Raw genomic sequence first — 18,998 nt, 5'->3', positions numbered from 1 at the left:
TCTCTACTTTTCCAAACATGATCTCCTTTTCCAGGAACTAGGCTCTCCTGAGAACAGGGCCAAAGTATGTGGATAAAGTCTCACCATCCTTGCCTTTAAGGAGCACTCTTGCATGCACACCCATGTTTATTACTGCTTTGTTCACAGTAGCAAAGATCTGGAAACAACCCAAGTGCCCATCAACAAATAAATGGATAGAGAAGCTGTGGTATATTCACACAATGGAATATTATGCAGCACTGAAAAAAACAAACATGAAATATTATACAAAATGAGTGACCATGAAGGACATTATGCTGAGTGAAATATTTCAGTTATCATAAGACAAATACTTCATAATGCCACTGTCATAGAAGAGGACTGATACGGGGTTTGGGGGAAAACTAAGAAAGGAGGGGATAAATAATGAATACAGCATTGAAACAGACGAAAGAGAGAACTATATAAAAAGAATATGTGATTAGGTATTATTGGCATGACAAAAGCCCAGAAGAAGAGTTGCATAGTAAAGGGGGGGGGCAAAAACTGTACAACAATGAAAGAACTTTCTTTTCAAAGAAAAAAGTGAACTGGGGGGAGGGTGGACAAGGAGGGAAATGTGCAACAATTAATGAATGGAAATCCAAGTTCTTTATGAAATTTTATTAAAATCTAAAAAAAAAAGGAAACACCCTTGCTGCACATCTTCTAATTATAGATTGATTTGTTCTTTCAGTAGTCAATGGTATATTCAATATTCCTTACTAATGCAATTAAAAGGTATCAATTATTCTTCAATTGTCCTTATTTACTGCCCAATTTTCATATGCATATAAAGCAAATGAAAATTCCATGGCTTGGGTGAGGGGCTCTTTAGCCTTTAAAGAAGTCCTTTGTAGAAAATTTCCCCACTGCATTATGTTTTTTTAATTTCTTGATTACTGCTTCTGTGTATGTTGATTGTGGATCCAAGTAAACTAAATCCTCACCAACTTCAGTCTTTTCTATGTTTACCATGACTGGTCCAACTGTGAGAATTTTTGTCTTCTTTATGTTGAATGGAAATGCAAATAACCGTATATCTTTGAGCTGAATTAACATCATACGTTGAGCATACTCTACATTAAAAGATACAGTCTTTGAGCTTCATTAGCATCACTGAGATTAGGACTTACAACATATAGGATAATTACAACAGAAGTATGAGCGTCTTTGAATAGTGGTGTTGGAGAAGAGTACTGACTATCCCATGGACAGCCAAAAGAATAAACAAGTCTGTCTTAGAGGAATTGCTACAAGGTTGCTCCTTAGAAGCAAGGATGGTGTAACCTCATCTCACATACTTTGGGCATGTTGTCAGGAGGAGCCAGTGCTTGGAACGGAAGAGGGTCAGTAAAAGAAAGGAAGACCTCCAATAAGATGGACTAACACAGCGATGGTAAGAATGGCATAGATTAAGGCAGGATTCAGATCTATTGTTCACAGGGTCATTATGAGTTGAAGTCAACTCAGTAGCATCTAATGACAACAACAGGATACTTGATATTGAAACCTATGGCCCAGTCAAGTTGACAAATATTTTGGGGTGTACACAACTCAAACCATAACAGCACCTGAGCATATTAACCATTTATGTCACCAGGGAATTCCCACTGGTGGATCCAATATACCAAACTCACTGCCAAATTCATTACTGTCAAGTAGATTTTGGCTCAAGGGGACCCTAAAGGACAGAGGTGGACAGTCTCCACAGTATTTTGAAGATCTTTACAGAATCAGACCACCATGTCTTTGAAATGTGTAGCAGCTGTTACATTATGTGCTCATAGTTGACCCTCTAGAAGATTTTCAAAGGCAGTAAATTACACAAGATGAAACTGCTTATCTTTCTCCCACAGAGCAGCTGGATTTAAACAAGGTGCCTTTGGGTTGGCAGTGTGACTCCTCACCATTAAGCCACTGGAGCTCCCAGCTAGTGGGTTTAAATCACTGACCTTTGGGTTAGCTTGACCATTTTAACCACTGTAGCACTAGGGATCCTTATTAGTATATAAAAACAACAAAAAAACTCCATTGCTTGTGTGAACCAATTCCCAGCTGACACTACAGCAGTTTTTCAGAGGCTATAAATCACACAGGAGGAAGAAAGATGCCCATTTTTCTCCAGTGGAGCTGCTAGTTGATCCAAAACAACAGAGAGGCATCACCTTTGGGTTAGTAACACAAGAAAAATCAAAATCTCTAAGAGAAAACAAGGTCAGTCTTTAGATGAGAAAGCCTCAAATGGTGAAGAAGTTGTGTTGCTACAGATTCAGAATCAATGGAGGAAATCACGTGCCAAAAGCAAGGCGTTCCACAACGAGAGAGGCTCAGAGCAACTCCCTGTCCTAGGCAAAACCCAGATTCCAACAGAAGCAGCAAAATCACATCAGAGAGGAGTAAAAATTCTGAGGAAGGGGTACTAAGCAACTGGATGTGTTATGTGTTAAAAGCATACATTATAAAAAAACAAAAAACCACAACACAGGTTAGTACTCAAATTTTACAGCATTATCCAGAAAGCTGAATTAATCTGCCCATGCTCTTTGTAACAGTAATAATTCATTGTACTGGTATTTAAAAAAAAATACATATATGATATATCAATATCATATTTATTAGCTTATGTTTATTTTACCAACTGAGAAAAGCAAATTGAATAGCTCACTGGAGGACAACTCAGTAAATATTTTTGATTGACTAGTTGGTTCGTACAGCATGAAGAGGCTATGAACAATTATCTTTTTTTATAGATGGCTAAAAGTTTAAGAGCTCCAGAACTTATAAAAGTGCAATCTACTGTAACTTAGGCCACCAATTCAAATTAATGACATAAAAGGTGAAATTCCAATAATGCAACTGAAATAACTGGCCACAATGGAAAAAAACAACTTTAATTCCTTAATCACTTCTTGCACCAGAAATCTCAACTATATTACAAGTATAAAAATAAGACTAAAAATACAATACACCAGAATGTAATTTTGGAGAAAATGCCTAAGCATGTTTTTTAAACAATGTAACAACTGAAAAGCCAGCAGAAAACCATTTCCATTACATAAAGACAGAGCAGCATCTTTTTAATTAGTCTATTTAAAAATCTATAAAGAAACGCTAATCTATAAATAATTAAATAAACAAATTCCCTTGCAGAAAATTGGCAAATGATATGAACAAGTCACTCTCATTTAAAAAAAAATACACAAGGCCAACAAACCCCAGTCTTTTAATCTTTTCTGTAATCCAAGAAATGCAAAGCAAACTGTAAGGTGCCAATTAAATTGATGGCATACCAATTGACATATTTCAACAAACAGACGCTGTCCTGGATGTGGTCACCAAGTTATGCCAAGAAATCTGGAGGACAACCACCTAGCCAACTGACTGGAAGAGATCTATATTAGTTCCCATTCCAAAGAAAGGAGTGTGGAAATTATTCCAACAGAGTGTGGAAATTCTCAAACAATATCACTGATAGCACATGAAAGCAAGATTCTGCTGAAGATTACCCAAAAACAACTGGAACAGCACATCAACAGAGAACTGCCTGAAGTGTGGGCTAGGTCTAGAAGATGCCGTAGTACGAGGGATATTATAGCTAATGTCGGGTGGATCTTTGCTGAAAGCAGAGTACCAGAGGAATGTCTGTGTTTCATTGACTATGCAAAGGCATTTGACTGTGTAGATCACAATGAACCGTGGCTGACTCTGAGAAGAATGAGAATCCTAGAACACTTGATTGTGCTTATGCAAAGCCTATACTTGGACCAGGAGGCAGTAGTCAGAACAGAGCAAGGAAAACTGCATGGTTCAAAACTGCAAAGGGTGTACGCCAGATATGTCCTATCTCCATACCTTTTTAATCTGATTATCCAGGAGGCTGGACTATATGAGGAGAAATATGGCAACAGTATTGGAGGTAGACTCCTCAACAATCTGCGTTACACAGATGACACAACCCTGCTTGCTGAAACTGAGGAGGGCCTGAAGCGCTTGCTGCAAAAGGTCAAGGACTGCAGCCTTCAATATGGATTGAAGCTCAACATCAAGAAAACAGATTCTCACCACTGGGCCAATTGGAACTGTCATGATAGATGGTGAAGAGATCAAGATTGTTAACACTTTAGTTTCCTTGGCTCCACAATCGACACTCTTGGTTCCAGGAAATAAAAAGATGAATTGCATTGAAAAAGTCTGCTGTCAGAGACCTCTAAAAATATTGAAGAGCAACAACGTCAGTCTGGAGACTAAGGTGTGCCTGATCCAGGCCACAGTCTTTACAATTACTTGCTATGCATCAGAAAGGTGAACAATGACTAGGGATGATATAAAGAGAATTGATGTCTTTGAGCTGTGGTGCTGAAGAAGAGTGTTGAATATATCATGGACTGCTACGAGAACAAACAAGTTTGTCCCAGAGAGGGTGAGGCCAGGCTGTTCCTTGGAGGCAAGGATTCTGAAGCTTCGTCTGACATACTTTGGACATGTTGCAAGGAGGGGCAGTCCTTGGAGTGAGACATCATGCTTGGGAGGGTAGAAGGACAGCACAAGCAAGGAAGATCCTCGATGAGAATGACTGATTGAGTGACTGGGGTAGTGGGAGTAGGTGTGTCAGAGACAATAAGATTGGCACAGGATAGAGCAAGTTTTAGGACTGTCATACACAGGATCGCTCTGAGTCGTAGGCAACTCAACAGCACATAACAAGAATAATGTGACCCTAAAAAACCCAGAGCTAGATATAACACACCCATGTTTATTGCTGCATTATTCACAATAGTGAAGAGATGGAAGCTGCCCAACTTCTTATAAAAAACCAAAGGGATAGTAAAACTGGTACATTCACCCAATGTAATATTACGTATCATTGAAAAACAATGAACTTGTAAAGCACTACAAAACATGGGTGAGCCTTGAAGACATTTTGCTGAGTGAAATATCTCAGTCATAAAAGGACAAACACTGCATAACACTGCTGTTACAAGATAAGCTTGACATAGGGAGGACAGTGTTGGGGAAGAACAGGAAAGGAGTGGATCGATAATGAATACTACTCTGGAACGAATGAGGGGAAGGACTGTATGAAAGGAATGTATAATTAGGCATTATATGTATAATGACAATCTGCAGTAAGAGGCACATTGCAAAGTGGACTGGGGCAGGGTGAGGGAAGAAAATGTGTGATAATGAATGAATTAAAACCCAACCTTTCTGTAAACTTTCATTAAAATCACAATTTATAAATACTGACACTGGTCGTAATACTGTCGCTGCTGTTGTTAGGTTCCATCAAGCTGTTCGTAACACTTGACCTATGAGCAACAGATCTGAACCTTGGCCTGTCCTGCTTCATCCTCATCATCTCTGGTGTGCTCGAGCCCACTGTTACAGTGACTGTGTCAAACCACCTTGTTTTTCAGAACATAAACTGCAGAACCATTCTGGAAGACAGCCTGACTGCGGATATCCTTGACAGCAAAACTCCACTTCTAGGAAATAACACATACTTATATTCACATATATAAGTTTTCACAGTGGGGTGGTCTGCAGTTAATATATGTGGATGTCATTGATTTGTTCAGTGTTTGCTGAATGAAACTCAATAAAAAAAGAAAACTGGAAAAAAAAATATATGTGGATGTTCTGGCAAATCTTGCTCTTTTTCAATCCACAGAAACATCTCTACCATACACTAAACTGTAAGCTTATAAAATTTCATGTACAGATGGATCTTACCTTTGTTTTTAAAAATGAGTTTATGTGCACTATTATGCACTGAGAAAAGCAAAGCAGGAAATAGACAAAATGCTAATAGTGATTACACCTGTATAGAGGGACTGCAAATGATTTGATATTTCTTATTTCTGATTTTTTTTTTTTTATGTTCCAGTAAAAGTATATTAACAAAAAACAAGTGGCTAGCCCATGGTTTACAGACCCTAGACATATTTTAAAAATGTGTGCAACTTCCAAGGCAGATGGCTAGTACCCTGGAATATTTCAGAGTCTCCTAGCCAGTCCAGTTCTAGGTATGTGAGGCCACCAGAATTGCCAACAATGACACTGCAGCATTGCCAGTCTGCATCACTGAACAGGTTGTCTTTTTCTGTGTGGCTCACATGTTGCCCACAAGTAAGAGTGACAGCTTCAGCTCTCAGCAAAAAGCCCATTATCACCAAGCAGAAAAGAGGCCACTAGGATAAATAAAACCTCAGTTCAAGTAACTGCCTTAAACTAGTATCGTCTACTGATGACCTACCTGAAAAGTGAGAAATTCACCTGGGCAGTGTGTAACATGTAAAGGTTCCCTCTAGAAAGTACCACAGATGAAAAGGGATGACTAACTAAACCTCTTTTATTCATACTATTATGTGGCTATTGAGGCATAAAACCTTAAGGGTAAGATTTCCACTCCATTTCACCCTCATTCCCCATAAGGTAAGAGTTGTGTAGAAGTCTTTGTAAATGACAAACAGAGCGGAATTAGCATAGCAAAGAAACCCAAAAGACTACTGATTACTGCTCTACAGACACTGATAACATACTTAAGTAGGAATTGTTAAGAACAGGATTTTGGTGTCAAGGGTTTATTGTTCAAAATGGCTTTGTTTTTTACCACATGACTGTGTGAAAACCTAAAACTAAGTATGTATAGGCTAATCAATATGGGATTGGTCCGTTGTTCCATTCCACTAAACTCAGAAGGAATAGCAGCGAAGCAAGGGAAATCTCACTACCAGCAAGGAGCAGAGAGTGCAACAAGTCCCTCGGGGCCAAAGATTCCTGCACCAGTCTGACCAGAAAGTACAGGAGATCATTAGTAGCCTCAATAGAGAACCAAAGAACAACATGAGACAGAGCTGACTTGAGACTGCTGTCCTACAATGTCATCACCAGGGGCCTTCACCCTGCTGGAGGATTATGGGGAGACCCTATAATTGGCAGGGCAAAGAGACCTTTTGGTGGCCTAGTGGCAAGAAGTTGTGTTGCAATCCTAAAAGCCGGCAGTTTGAGGCCACCAGCTGTTCATCGGGAGAAGGATGCACAATCTCTTCCTGTGCAATTAATGGCCTCTGAAAACCTGCTGGTGGGTCAGCTATGGATTGGTTCTTACTCGACTGTACACAAGAGAATTTTAGGGAACTCTGATGGTCTAGCGGTAAGAAGCTATACTGCAATCCCAAAGACGCATAGTTCTAATCTGCCACCTGCTCCACAAGAGCAATGGGCAATCTTCTCCCATACAATTAACTGCATCTGCAGGGTCAACTATGGGTGGGTTCCAACTCAACTGCACACAACAACAACAAGAGAACTTTGTAACACTGACCTAAGCTCTGAGGCTCAAGGTCAACAGACCTGAGAACAAGCTTGAGAAGCTGTCCTGACTAAAGAATTGTATCCTGTTGTCAAGCTAAGTTATAACATGTTAACTTCCATTGTAAACCTCACAGCTGTGAGTACAGTTCTATGATTATCTGTGTGGCCACTGCAACAGATTTTGGACCCTGTGGTAGAGCCATACAATTAGTATTGGAATTAGTAGGAAAAACGTTCTAGAGTACAGAGACCACATCTGACCTTATAGGAATTTGTTTTCTAATGTGAAGATGTTACCGATGGGAACTGTTCCCTTTTGTGGAGTTACTAGAGGTCAAACTCAGCTATCCCTACTGTTTTCACAAGGTCAAACGTCCACAATCTTCTTACTGCACTGTAAAGTTGCTACATGTCTGAAGAAGTGCAAGGGATGCTGAAGCCCTGGACCCTGTGTTATCCTGTTATCCATGTTATCCTTCCTTTCCAGGAATCCTAATGGGATACAAAATGGGTCTCATGAAGAGGATTGACTTTTCAGGCATCTCCCAGTTCCTCTGGAAGCTCAGATGGGAGACTAGTATCCTCTGGCCATTAATTTTGCTCCAACATTGATACTGTTGCTTCACTATGCATTAAGCTCTGGAGAATTATTAAACTTCTGAATTGAAACCTAGAGTGAGGGAAAGACTGCTTATGTATGACAAAACATATTAAAAGGCTGTAGAATTCAGACTTTGCAAAGAAGGGACAACATGGGAAAACCTGATTCAGTACCAAGATTGGGACTTGGAGGTATATAGTAACAGGTTTGCCAATATCTGCTGTATGTGTAAAAGGATCTTTCATAGGAGGTCCTCACAATCTGTTGGCTTTTTTTCCCTCTCTTCTATTGGCAGTACTATCTGAGTCAGCAAGAATGAGAGTCAATAAATATGAAAACAACTCTAAATGCCCTATGACCAAACTATGCAGAAAACCATTCTATTTACACATACTCATTTCTATAAAGTAGAAGGGAGTTCTGGTAGCCTAGAGGTAAGGAGTTGCACTGCCAATTCAAAGTCAGAAAGTTCAAATTCACTAGTTGTTCAGTGAGAGAAAGATGAGCAACCTCCTCTAGTGAGATTTAAAGCCTCTGAAAACTCACTGGAGAGTCAGCTATAAGTTGGTTCAACAACAAAGACAACATCATAAAGTATCAGCTGATTTTACAGATGAGCCATGGTACTGACTTGTCAAATTTTGAACACAAACATACTAGTCTCTTAAGGAGAAAAATAAATCTATTTTCATTATAACAAAAAAAAGCACACCTGTCAGTATTCTTTATCACTCAATACACACTTTTCTATTTCCCTAAACTACGGTATATAGTCAATATAGTTTAACCTTTTCTTGAGGAGCTGGCATTCTTATGAGCATAATTCAACATAAAGACTTTTAAAATTATAAACAATGGTGGTGGTGGTGATTACCTTCAAGTCGAGCAAGACTCACAGCGAACCTACGAACAAATGGCCTGAAGCCCCTCTACAACTATCCACATTTATCAAAGTTCATAGAGTTTCCAGAGGCATGTTGTTTAGGAAATGGAACCAGACAGATGAAGAGTGATCCTAGCAGCAGTTTTTTGAAAGCTCTATATAGAGCTGCTATGAGTTGGAACCAACTCAACAGTAGCAGGATTTGTTTCTTTTTAAAAAAGACTCACTCTTTGTCATTTTTTTCTTCCTCTATAATGACAGGGATAGATATTTATATACAGATACACTGGACATGGCCATTGCATTACAGCTGGGCAGGGCAGCACAGTACACGGTAATCTTTTCAAATACCAGTTATTATTCTCAAATGGAAGAAATTTTCTTTCAAGTGTTTCTCCAACTCATTGTTCCTATCAGCGTCCTTGGACCTTGAACAGAATGCAGAACAATGCAATTTCTCATTCTGTATCTGTGACAGTACAGATTCTGCCCATCTCTGTTTACACCCACTCTTTCAACTCATCTAAATCTGATCCTCAAGAGCAAATTCTATCTCTCATCACATCATAAAAATCTCATAAGGGCAACAGGAAAAAAGGCAAAGAAAAAAATCTTTACCAGGCATTCCCTGGTCAAGATGATGAACTGAACACAGGCATTGTGTATCCAGATACCACACCAAAAACAGTACAGCAGTACAGCTGCTTTTCTCTTTTTTCCTTATCTAGTGCTCACTCTCATTCGTGTGCTCTCTCGAGATGGCTTGCTAAGACCAAAAGGCCAACCATAAGAAGTAAAAATAACGAAATTTCTAAATGTTGATGGTGAATAGCTTTGCAAACATGAAAATGCCAAGAAACATTCTATTGTTCTCAAAAAATCCCAATCCCACAAGGCCCAGAAAATGGTAGACTAGATACGACTGAAAACAGAGGTTAAAAAAGGGGGGCGGGGGGAATAGAAGTTCTGTATATGAAACATATCACGACATCACAAAAAAATGACTGCAACAGATCTGAGAACTATTTTCTGAAGACGGTAAAGCAGATGAGGGCTTGATTATCTCTCTCACACACACACACACACAAAATGGAAGCTAACATAAAAGTTTACACAGTGAGTGCTAAGATCAGCCCCTTCTCTCCTCCTTTTTTCCCTCACTCCCATCTCAGAAACCTGCAGACCTGTACCTTTCAATTGGGAGCTTTAATGGCAGAGTCCATAGAAAGCTGTACTTACTGCTACCTAAAGGACCACCCCTCTCTGCTGACTCAAATTCACCAGGTGCTCCTCAGAAGATAGATGACAGTCTCTTCCCATGTGACTTAGTCTTGGAAATCCCTCTTTCGAAAGTTGGAAAATCAAAAACTCTTTCAAAAATTGGAAAGTCAGCTATGAGTTGGTTCCGACTTGACAGTAATGACTGACTGACTGTTTGATACCCTTCTTTATCTTTTTTTTTTCTTGCTATGTCATTAATTGTGATCCGACAGGCACAGGCGATTGCCCCTCTTTCTCTAGCAGAGTATCTGGTGGATTTGAACCTTGTGCCCTCAGGATTGCAGTGCAGCTTCTTGCTGTTAGGCCACCAGCGCTCCCTTGCCTGATACCTTTCAACAAGAGATTGGAAGAGCTTCTCAGGGAAATCTGATAAGCTCAAGAGTAAAGACTTAAGTGTACTGAAACTACGAATATCCCCAAAGAGATAAGGATATCAACATCAAGGATATTACCAAGGAAATGCTGAATCAGAACTGACTCATACCTGATCCTTCAATGCATCTTGAGAGGCTGTAAATCACCAAGAAGAGATTCACTAGGAAGTAGTGAATTTTTGTTTATAGTGACAAAAAAGGTGGCACTAACTGTGGGTAAAATTTGTACACTGTGACTAAGTGGTGTTACTAAGGTATATATAAGAAAAGGAAGATGTTAGCGAGCTCTGGTGGCCTGGTGGCAAGAAGCTGCACTGCAATCCCAGAAATGTGAGGTTCGAATCCACCAGATGCTCTGCTGAAGAAGGAGGGACAATCTCCTTCTGTATCAGTCAGATCTGATTTGATGGTACACACATTAAAAAAATAAAAAGTAATTAAAAAAAAGAAAAGGAATGTGTTGGCAAATATTGTAGTATAAATACAAAGATTCACACCCCTGGGCCAACTGGCAGCACCATGATAGATGAAGATGAGATTGTTAACAATTTGAGCTTGCTCGATTCCACAATCAACACTCTTGTCACCAGAAGTCAGGAAGAATAACATTAGGAAAATCTGCTGTCGGGGACCTCTCCAGAGTGCTGAATAGCAACAATGTCAGATTAGAGACTATGGTACACCTGATCCAGGCCATGATCTTCACCATTACTTGCTATGAATCAGAGAAATGGACAATGACCAAAGATGACAGAAGAAGAATTAATGCCTTTGAGTTGTGGTACTGGAGAAGAATCTTGAATATACCATAGACTTCCAAGAGAACAAACAGGTGTCAATAAGCTGCTGCGTATTGGAGGCAAGGATTTAAAGCTCCATCACACAAACTCTGGGCAAGCTGCCAGGAGGGACTAGTTTCTGGAGAAAGAAATGGTGTTTGGAAGGATGGAGGGACATCGCAGGAGAGGAAAATCCCGAGTGAGATGGATTGACCCAGTAACTGGGGTAATGTGAGCAGGTATGTCAGAGACAGATTGGATCATGATAGAGTAGGGTGCAAAGCTACTATGCATAGGGTCACTATGAGGTGTAGTCCACTCGACAGCACATAACAGTGCACTATAAATAAGGAGGCTTGATAACATCAAACCCGAAGATCAGTGATTCTAATAAACCAGCTGCTGCATAGAAGAAAGATAAAAGTTTCTTCCCACAAATATCTGCATCTCTGGAAACACACTGGAAGGTTGCTATGAACTGAACTGCTTTGAAGGCAGTAGCTGTTGTTGCAATGTGTTATCAAGTTGACCACGACTCATAGTGATCCTATGAACAACAGCTCTGAACTTTTCCCTATCCTGAACCAACCTCACCATCTCCTACACATCTGACCCCATCGCCAGTCACCGTGCCAATCCATTTCATTCAGAGCTGTCTTCTCTTTCTCTGATGTCCATCTTCAAGGACTGGTCTCTCCTGGCGACATGCCCACTGTATGTGAGATGGAGGTTCAAAATCCTTGACTCCAGTTTCCACCCTCTTCAGGACTGACCTGTTTGTTATCTTCGTAGTCCAAGAGGACCCTGTTTGTTCTCTTGGTAGTTCAAGAGAACAAACCATTGAACATGGTATGTCCAATACTCTTCTCCAGGCAATAGGAATATATAATTAGAACAATGTCAGCAAAAAGTGGGAGAGAGAGGGGGAAACTATGCTAATACTACTTAGACATAACTAAGCATCTTACAGAACTTTTTGCTTGTTTATTTGAAATACTGAGTTCAGTCAATTGGCATAATACTGCTTTTTAAGGCTCTGTTCTACCTCCCAGGGAACTGATAAAGCAAAATGTCGTGTGTTTCTGTTGGTTTAAATCCACCAGTGACTCTGAAGGAGAAACATGGGCAATCTCCTTTCATGCAGTTTACAGCCTTGGAAACCTACTGGAGAGTCAGCTATGAGTCAGTTGTGACTCCACACAGTCGGTTTCCATTTTTGAGTTCTTCCTCCAAGTTTGGTAACTAGTGCCTGGGATTTCAAAAGCTTGTGAGCAGGGGAGCTCTGGTGGCCTAATGGCAAGAAGCTGCACTACAATCCCAGAGGCATGTGGTTCAAATCCACCAGATGCTCTGCTGGAGAAGGAGGGGCACTCTCCTCCTGTACCAGTCAGCTCCAATTTGACAGTACACACAAAAATAAAAAAATTTTTTTAAAAAAAGCTTGTGAGCAAACATTCAAGATACAAAAATTGATGTTTAATCAACTTGAGCAATAGAGGAAGAAGGAAACCCACGAATCAGAGAAGCAATTATGCTAAAACTAGTATCTTCCATGAACCACTCCTTCCTCTAACATAACACCAAAAATTCCAATCAGAATGGCAAAAGGAAGAAAGAGGAATAATGTTGAAAGGAACTTCAAATTCTCAAAGAATCCATGCTGAGTCCATTGAAGGTAGAGAAACCCCTGACCCCATTGCCCTGGGATTATCTTTAAGCTTTGAAGTAAAGCTATTCTCTGAAGTCACCTTTTTAAAAGAAAACAACAGTTGAGTTTAAAAAAGAATGTCCTCATTAATGTCACACTTCCTTTTAAAAATATATATATATATGAGAGGGGGAAAGGGACACCAGTTACAAAAGGAAAAGCTTAAAAGGCAATAAGTCTAAGTTAACATGGCTGAAGCAACTAGAGCAGAAGTAACAAGAATGTTGACACAATGTGAAGGACGTAAGCAATGTCACTTAACAGTATTTGCAGGAATCACTGAATAGCAGTTTGTTTTGCTGTATATACTTCCACCAAAAACTAAAAACAAAATTTAAGAAAGAACACTTCATAAAATTTCTGATAACCAAAAAAACAAAAGAAGTCTTAGAAATTAAAAACATAAAAGACAAAATGGAAATTTCCATAAAGAAATAAAGCTGAGGAATTCTCTGAGAGAAAAAAATTAAAACACAAGGACTAAAAAAATCAGAAAACTAGTAAGCTCAAATGCCTTATATCAGAATTCTAGAGAGTTTTAAAATCAGAAAACTAGTTTAGTAAGCTCAAATGCCTTATATCAGAATTCTAGAGAGTTTTAAAAATGGGAAGGAAAAAAAATAAATAAGAAAATCTCACAAAACTAAAGGGTATCAAGTTTTTGGGTTTAAAGGGCTGACTGTGGTCCTATTATAATGTATGAAAGAAATCCATACCAGGCTCATTAAAACATTCCCAAACACAATGGAAGAGAGATTTTATATGCTACCAGAAAAGATATCATAAATAAAGGATTAAGATTCAGAATATCAATTTATTGTTTTCTGTTGTGCTTTACAGCGTTAAAACACAGTGACTGCTGCAACAGGCTTCAATGTGTCAGGAAGTGCAAGGATGACACAGGACAGGACAGGGTTCAGATCTCTTGTTCTTAGGGTCTATTGTTATGGGTCATACTTGACCCAACAGCACCTAACAACAACCACAGAGTTAGAATCTACCCATAGCTGATCCTCCTGAAGGTCTGCAGAGGCTGTAAGTCATAGGAGAGGAGATTGCGCATCTTTCTCCTATGTATCCAAACCTTTGTGTTGATAGTGCAATCCCTTATCTCAAAGTCACCAGAGCTCCCTAGAGTAGCAATTAACTCTCAAAAAGAACACTGTGAACCAAGGGATGAAATACAGCAAATTTTAAATCTGAGGAAAAATTATTTCCAACCTAGAATCATATAATTAAACTTTTAATTAAGTATGAGGGCAGGGGGAGGGGAAAGAGACCTTTCAGGCACACCACTTAAAATATTTACTCCTTTGTTCTCTTCTCAGGAACATTTGGAGAGTTTGCTCCATAAAATGAAGGCATAACTAAGAAAAAGCCACAGGACTCTAGGAAATAGGAGTCCAACACAAGAGAGGTGCAAAGAGAAATGTCTAGGATGATAGTAGAGGGGATCTCACAACGATGCACTGTGGCAAGCCTAAACAGCAAACAGTCCAGATCACTGCAGGAAAGCCTCTTTCAAAAAAAAGGAAGTGATAAAATATCCTGTGTGGAGTTAAGAGTCACTTCACCTCAAGCAGTTTGGCTTGTGTTCCTTTTTTTTCTATGAACTAACTCTTAGAGTATCTGAGCTACAGGTGACCATATCTACGTAGTTTGCATTATCAGAGGAGTCTATGAATTGACTAGGTAACCAATAATGAGTGCATGGACTAGCTAATAAAAACTGGAAACACTAAGACTCGAAGCTTCTTAAAGGAGAGAGTATCCTACAAGGTAAGGTTTCCCATGCCATCGTTTCAGGGACGTTTTCAAACCTGCTAGAGTATCTGCATGTTGCTGCTAAGTTACTCCTGAACTGCACCACGTCAGTCCTGTCCATCTGTAACCATACTTAACAGTTGCATCCTTTCCTTATCAGCAAGTAGGATGAAATCTGCTCTCACATACTTTGACCATGTCAGGAGGGGCCAGTCCTGTGTACAGGACATCATGTTGGGAAAGATAGAAGGACAGTTAAAAAGAAGACTCTCAACCAATCAGACTGACACAATGATTGTGACAATGTGCTTGAACATGGCAGAAATCATGAAGATGACAAAGGATTTGATTAAATGTTAATAGGATCACCATAAGTTGTAGTCTACTTATAGCACCTACCAGCAACAAAAACAAATGTTTGTGTATGTAATTTGAAGAGATTTTTTTTAAAAATTTCCTTAGTCATTTCAAAATTCTCATTGTTTGATGATTTTTGTGAGTTTGTGACCCTACTTTCTCTCCTTTTAAATGTGGTTCTTACTACATTAAATAATCTTACTTTTAAAAAGAGAGTTGTATCCTTTACCCTAATAAATTACATATCTGCAAAAATACTCTGTGAGTGCTATGTGACATTACAACAAATGACAACCCTCAGCAGAGAAAGACAGTAAATCTTTGATTGCTAAGAACCAACTTAGTGATGACTGATTTCTTATTCATGAGATTATTTGTCTACCCCATGTGTCTGAAGACACTGGGCGGATATTCAAACCACCATGAATAGAAAACTAGGCAAAGACACAAAAGTGTAGAACTTATTAATTCTATAGAGAAAAAGAAAATTATACAGCAAAGGAAAATTAATAATGATTACTACATGGCTCAGCAATGAATATCATTAACACGGCCATAATAAAGCACACAACAGACACTGCTCTAAAATTGTGATGGTAAAATGGCAGGACAAAGGGACATATGTGAGTATGTGAGTGAAGATGCGCCAGGGATCGGGAGAATACATTTTTAGATGAGAAGGAAAGCTGACCTCTCATTTGCATATCTGATAACTCTTTTAATTGAGAAAATTTATGAAGTAGCTCACAGAAAAAGACATCATACTTGGAAAAAGTAGAGGGTCAGTGAAAGAAAAGAAGACCCTCAACAAGATGAATCTACACAATGGCCGCAGCAATGGGTGGGCTCAGGTGTACCAGGGACAATGAAGATGGCCCAGGACAGGGGAAGGTTCAGACCTGTGGTTCACAGGGTCACTACGGGTCGCAGTCAACTCGATAGCACCTGACAACAACATCAACAAAGAATATGCTCTCTAGAGACATGGAAATAATAACAAACACATTAGCTGAACAATTTTAAATGAGTGGCTCTGAGGAACAGGAGCTAGGAGAAACTGTGGAGACTGGAAGAACTTTTTTCTTAAAAGCTTTATAGATTTTTTATTCTTTCAATACACTCATGTGCATCAGCAAACAAATGGATAAAAAAAACTGGTACACTCACACAGTGGAATAGTACACAGAACTGAAAAATAAGGAACTTATAAAATACTACACAACATGGGTGAGCCTGGAAGACAATGTCTTGAGTGAAATATCTCAGTCACAAAAGGACAACTATTGCATAACATCACTGTTATAAAATAGGACTAACGTTGGGGGATGGGGAAGAAGGAAAGAGTGGATAGACACTGAACACTGCATTGGAGCGGAGGAGGGGAAGAACTGTCTGAAAGGAGAGTATGATCAGGCACTTATGTATGACAACAATCTGGAATAAGGGGTGCTTTTCAAAGTGGCCTTGAGAAAGCGGAAGAGAGGGGGAAAGAGGAAAGTGTGCAATAATGATTAAATAAAAGCCCAAGCTTTCTGTAGACTTTAATTTAAAACCATATTTATAAAAATTTTTTAAATCAATATATGCATGAATAAGTTTAATTTAAAAAATACTGTAAGGGAGAAAAATGTCCACACACTCACATACACCCAGTGTTTATGACAGAACATGTTCTCTCGCTTGTTTTAAGTCTGGTAAGTTTTGAAATGAAAAGAGAACATGGCATGCATAAGATATTTAAAACACAGCAGGAACTCAGAATGTGAAAGGAAAAATGGCAACATAAAATATTGGAGAAATAGATAAATTCTGCTTCTTAGCAATAGATGTTGTACAATTAATTGTTGTACAATTTATAATGAACTCTGGTGGTATAGTCTGCAGTGAGCTGCACTGACCAAAAGCTCTACGGGAGAAAGATGGACAATCTCCTCCCATGACATGTACAGCCTCTGAAAATCAGCTGAAGAGCTAGCTATTATAGTTACAGCTCAAAGGCAATGGATATCCTGAGACTGCATACCACTTATAGTGGTTACCTAATTTATAGGATTTCTATGAGGCAGTTCTACTTTATAAAGGAGCCATGGTGGTGCAGTGGTTTAGCACTCAGCTGCTAAACCCAAGATGAGTAGTTTGAACCTACCAACTTTTATATAAGAAAGAGATATGATCTGCTTCTGTAAAGACTACAGCCTTGGAAAACCTCCACTCCGTCCCACAGTTCTTCTCTAACCTAAAATCAACGTGACAGAAGTAGGTTTGATTTTGTTGTTAGATGCAATTAATGGTTTCTATTATGGAAACAGCTCATATGAGAGCTGTGCTGCTAACCCAAAGACCTCACTTCTCTGGCCTTTAAAATTCACCAGCAGAATCCTCTAAAGAAAGATAAACAATCTCCTCCCTCATGGTTTACAACTTTGAAAAACCTACTGGAATGTCAGCTAAGAGTCAGTTCCAACTCAATGGTAACGAAAATGGTTTATATTGGGACAATATAAACTTTTGTTAGAGATACATATGGAAATATCTAGCAGTGACATGTCACAGTATCTCTAACTTTATATACTCTTCAAAAACAGCAGACAAAACAATTATTGTAAATTGTTCAACTCAAAACTCAACCCATTGTCACTGAGGCAGAACCAACTAATAGCTGATCAACTGGGTTTCTAAGACTGTAAACCACATGGGAGATTGCCAGTGTTTCTTCTTGGGAGCCACAGGTGGATTCTAACCAGCAGAGAGGTATGGCCTTTGGGTCAGCAGTGCAACTCCCTATAGACTAGGCCACCAGAGAGCTTGTTAGTAAACCTAGGTGATGCACTTTATATACGGGCAGATATACTATTTCCATCTTCAGTATGTTTTAAAAAGTTTTCAGCTGTACTCTGTAAAAATACCTAAACACTAAGTAATGAGTTCAATTTCCTCGGCTATCTGGAAGTGGGAACAGGCTGGAGAAGACTAGAAACAACCTACGGTTCTCTTACCGTATCCTGCCATGGAAGCTCCGTTCTCCACATCCACTGTGTTCTTATTTTCCTCTGCTAGAGCTTTGACGTATCTTTTGCTTAAATCTAGTATTTGCTCACGCAACTTGACGCTGCTTTGATGTCTTGGTTGCTGAAAAGTGTAGTGCAGTAACATCAATCCCCAAATGAGTCCAAATACAAGCAACAGTAAACTCAATTTCTGGGACATATTTTTCCTTGAGATTGTAAAAAACATTTCTGGTAAAGAAAACAGGTTCAGTTGAAATGTAACTAGAGACAAGTCATCAAACCATCAAGACTTTTTGGGGGGGCCTTCTTCCTCTAATATTTTAAATTCTTCATCTTCAGGATGGTTTTCTGTTGACTCTGCAAAACAGAAGAGAAAAAAATTTGTTTAAATCCATAGCAATAACATAAGAGACTGGGAGATTAGAGAAGAGACTTTAAAGTTGAGATTTGGAACTCTTGTTTTCTTTGGCAACTTTTTCTACTAAATAATACAAAGTTTTTAAGCTATTTAAACCAGAAATAAATATCAATTCATTGGAAATAAAAGCAATATGATCACAGACCTCTTCATATCTCTTATTCTAATTGGTGAGACTAAAACTGTGAACAGCAAGCAAGATTAACAGAAGATCTCAGTCTATTTGAACAAATGTCATCAACCTAAATGGCATTCCTCCTAGAAGAAAAAAATGTTTTTATAGATGGATGCTAAAATACTGACAAAGAAAGATTAAACAGATCACAAAGTCCACATGTGTGTGCCAATATTTGAAAATAAGAATGACACAATTTCAGGAAACATTCAAATGATTAAAAATAAATTATAACCTCTAAACTTGTTATTTTATAAACGTTTCTGCAGGAAATGGATGGACAAGCTCCTCTCTTGCAATTTACTGTCTCTT

The 18,998-nt window shown here is 38.9% G+C and overlaps 1 protein-coding gene across 1 annotated transcript in view; it reads right to left on the bottom strand.

Moving 5' to 3' along the window:
- CCDC126 (coiled-coil domain containing 126) overlaps positions 1–18,385 on the bottom strand; it is a 47,388-nt gene extending 29,003 nt beyond the window's left edge. Inside the window, exon 1 of the mRNA XM_006880298.1 lies at positions 18,082–18,385. Coding sequence (XP_006880360.1) covers positions 18,082–18,319 — 238 coding nt within the window. The 5' untranslated portion in view covers positions 18,320–18,385. The remainder of the gene's footprint in view (positions 1–18,081) is intronic.
- Between the last annotated feature and the right edge of the window lie 613 nt (positions 18,386–18,998).

This window comes from Elephantulus edwardii, unplaced genomic scaffold (genome assembly GCF_000299155.1).
Source record: "Elephantulus edwardii isolate Elephantulus edwardi_28Jun2011 unplaced genomic scaffold, EleEdw1.0 scaffold00007, whole genome shotgun sequence".
NCBI classification, from domain to species: Eukaryota; Metazoa; Chordata; class Mammalia; order Macroscelidea; family Macroscelididae; genus Elephantulus; species Elephantulus edwardii.
Note: the sequence above shows the minus strand (reverse complement) of the source record. Positions and strands in the feature narration are given on the sequence as shown.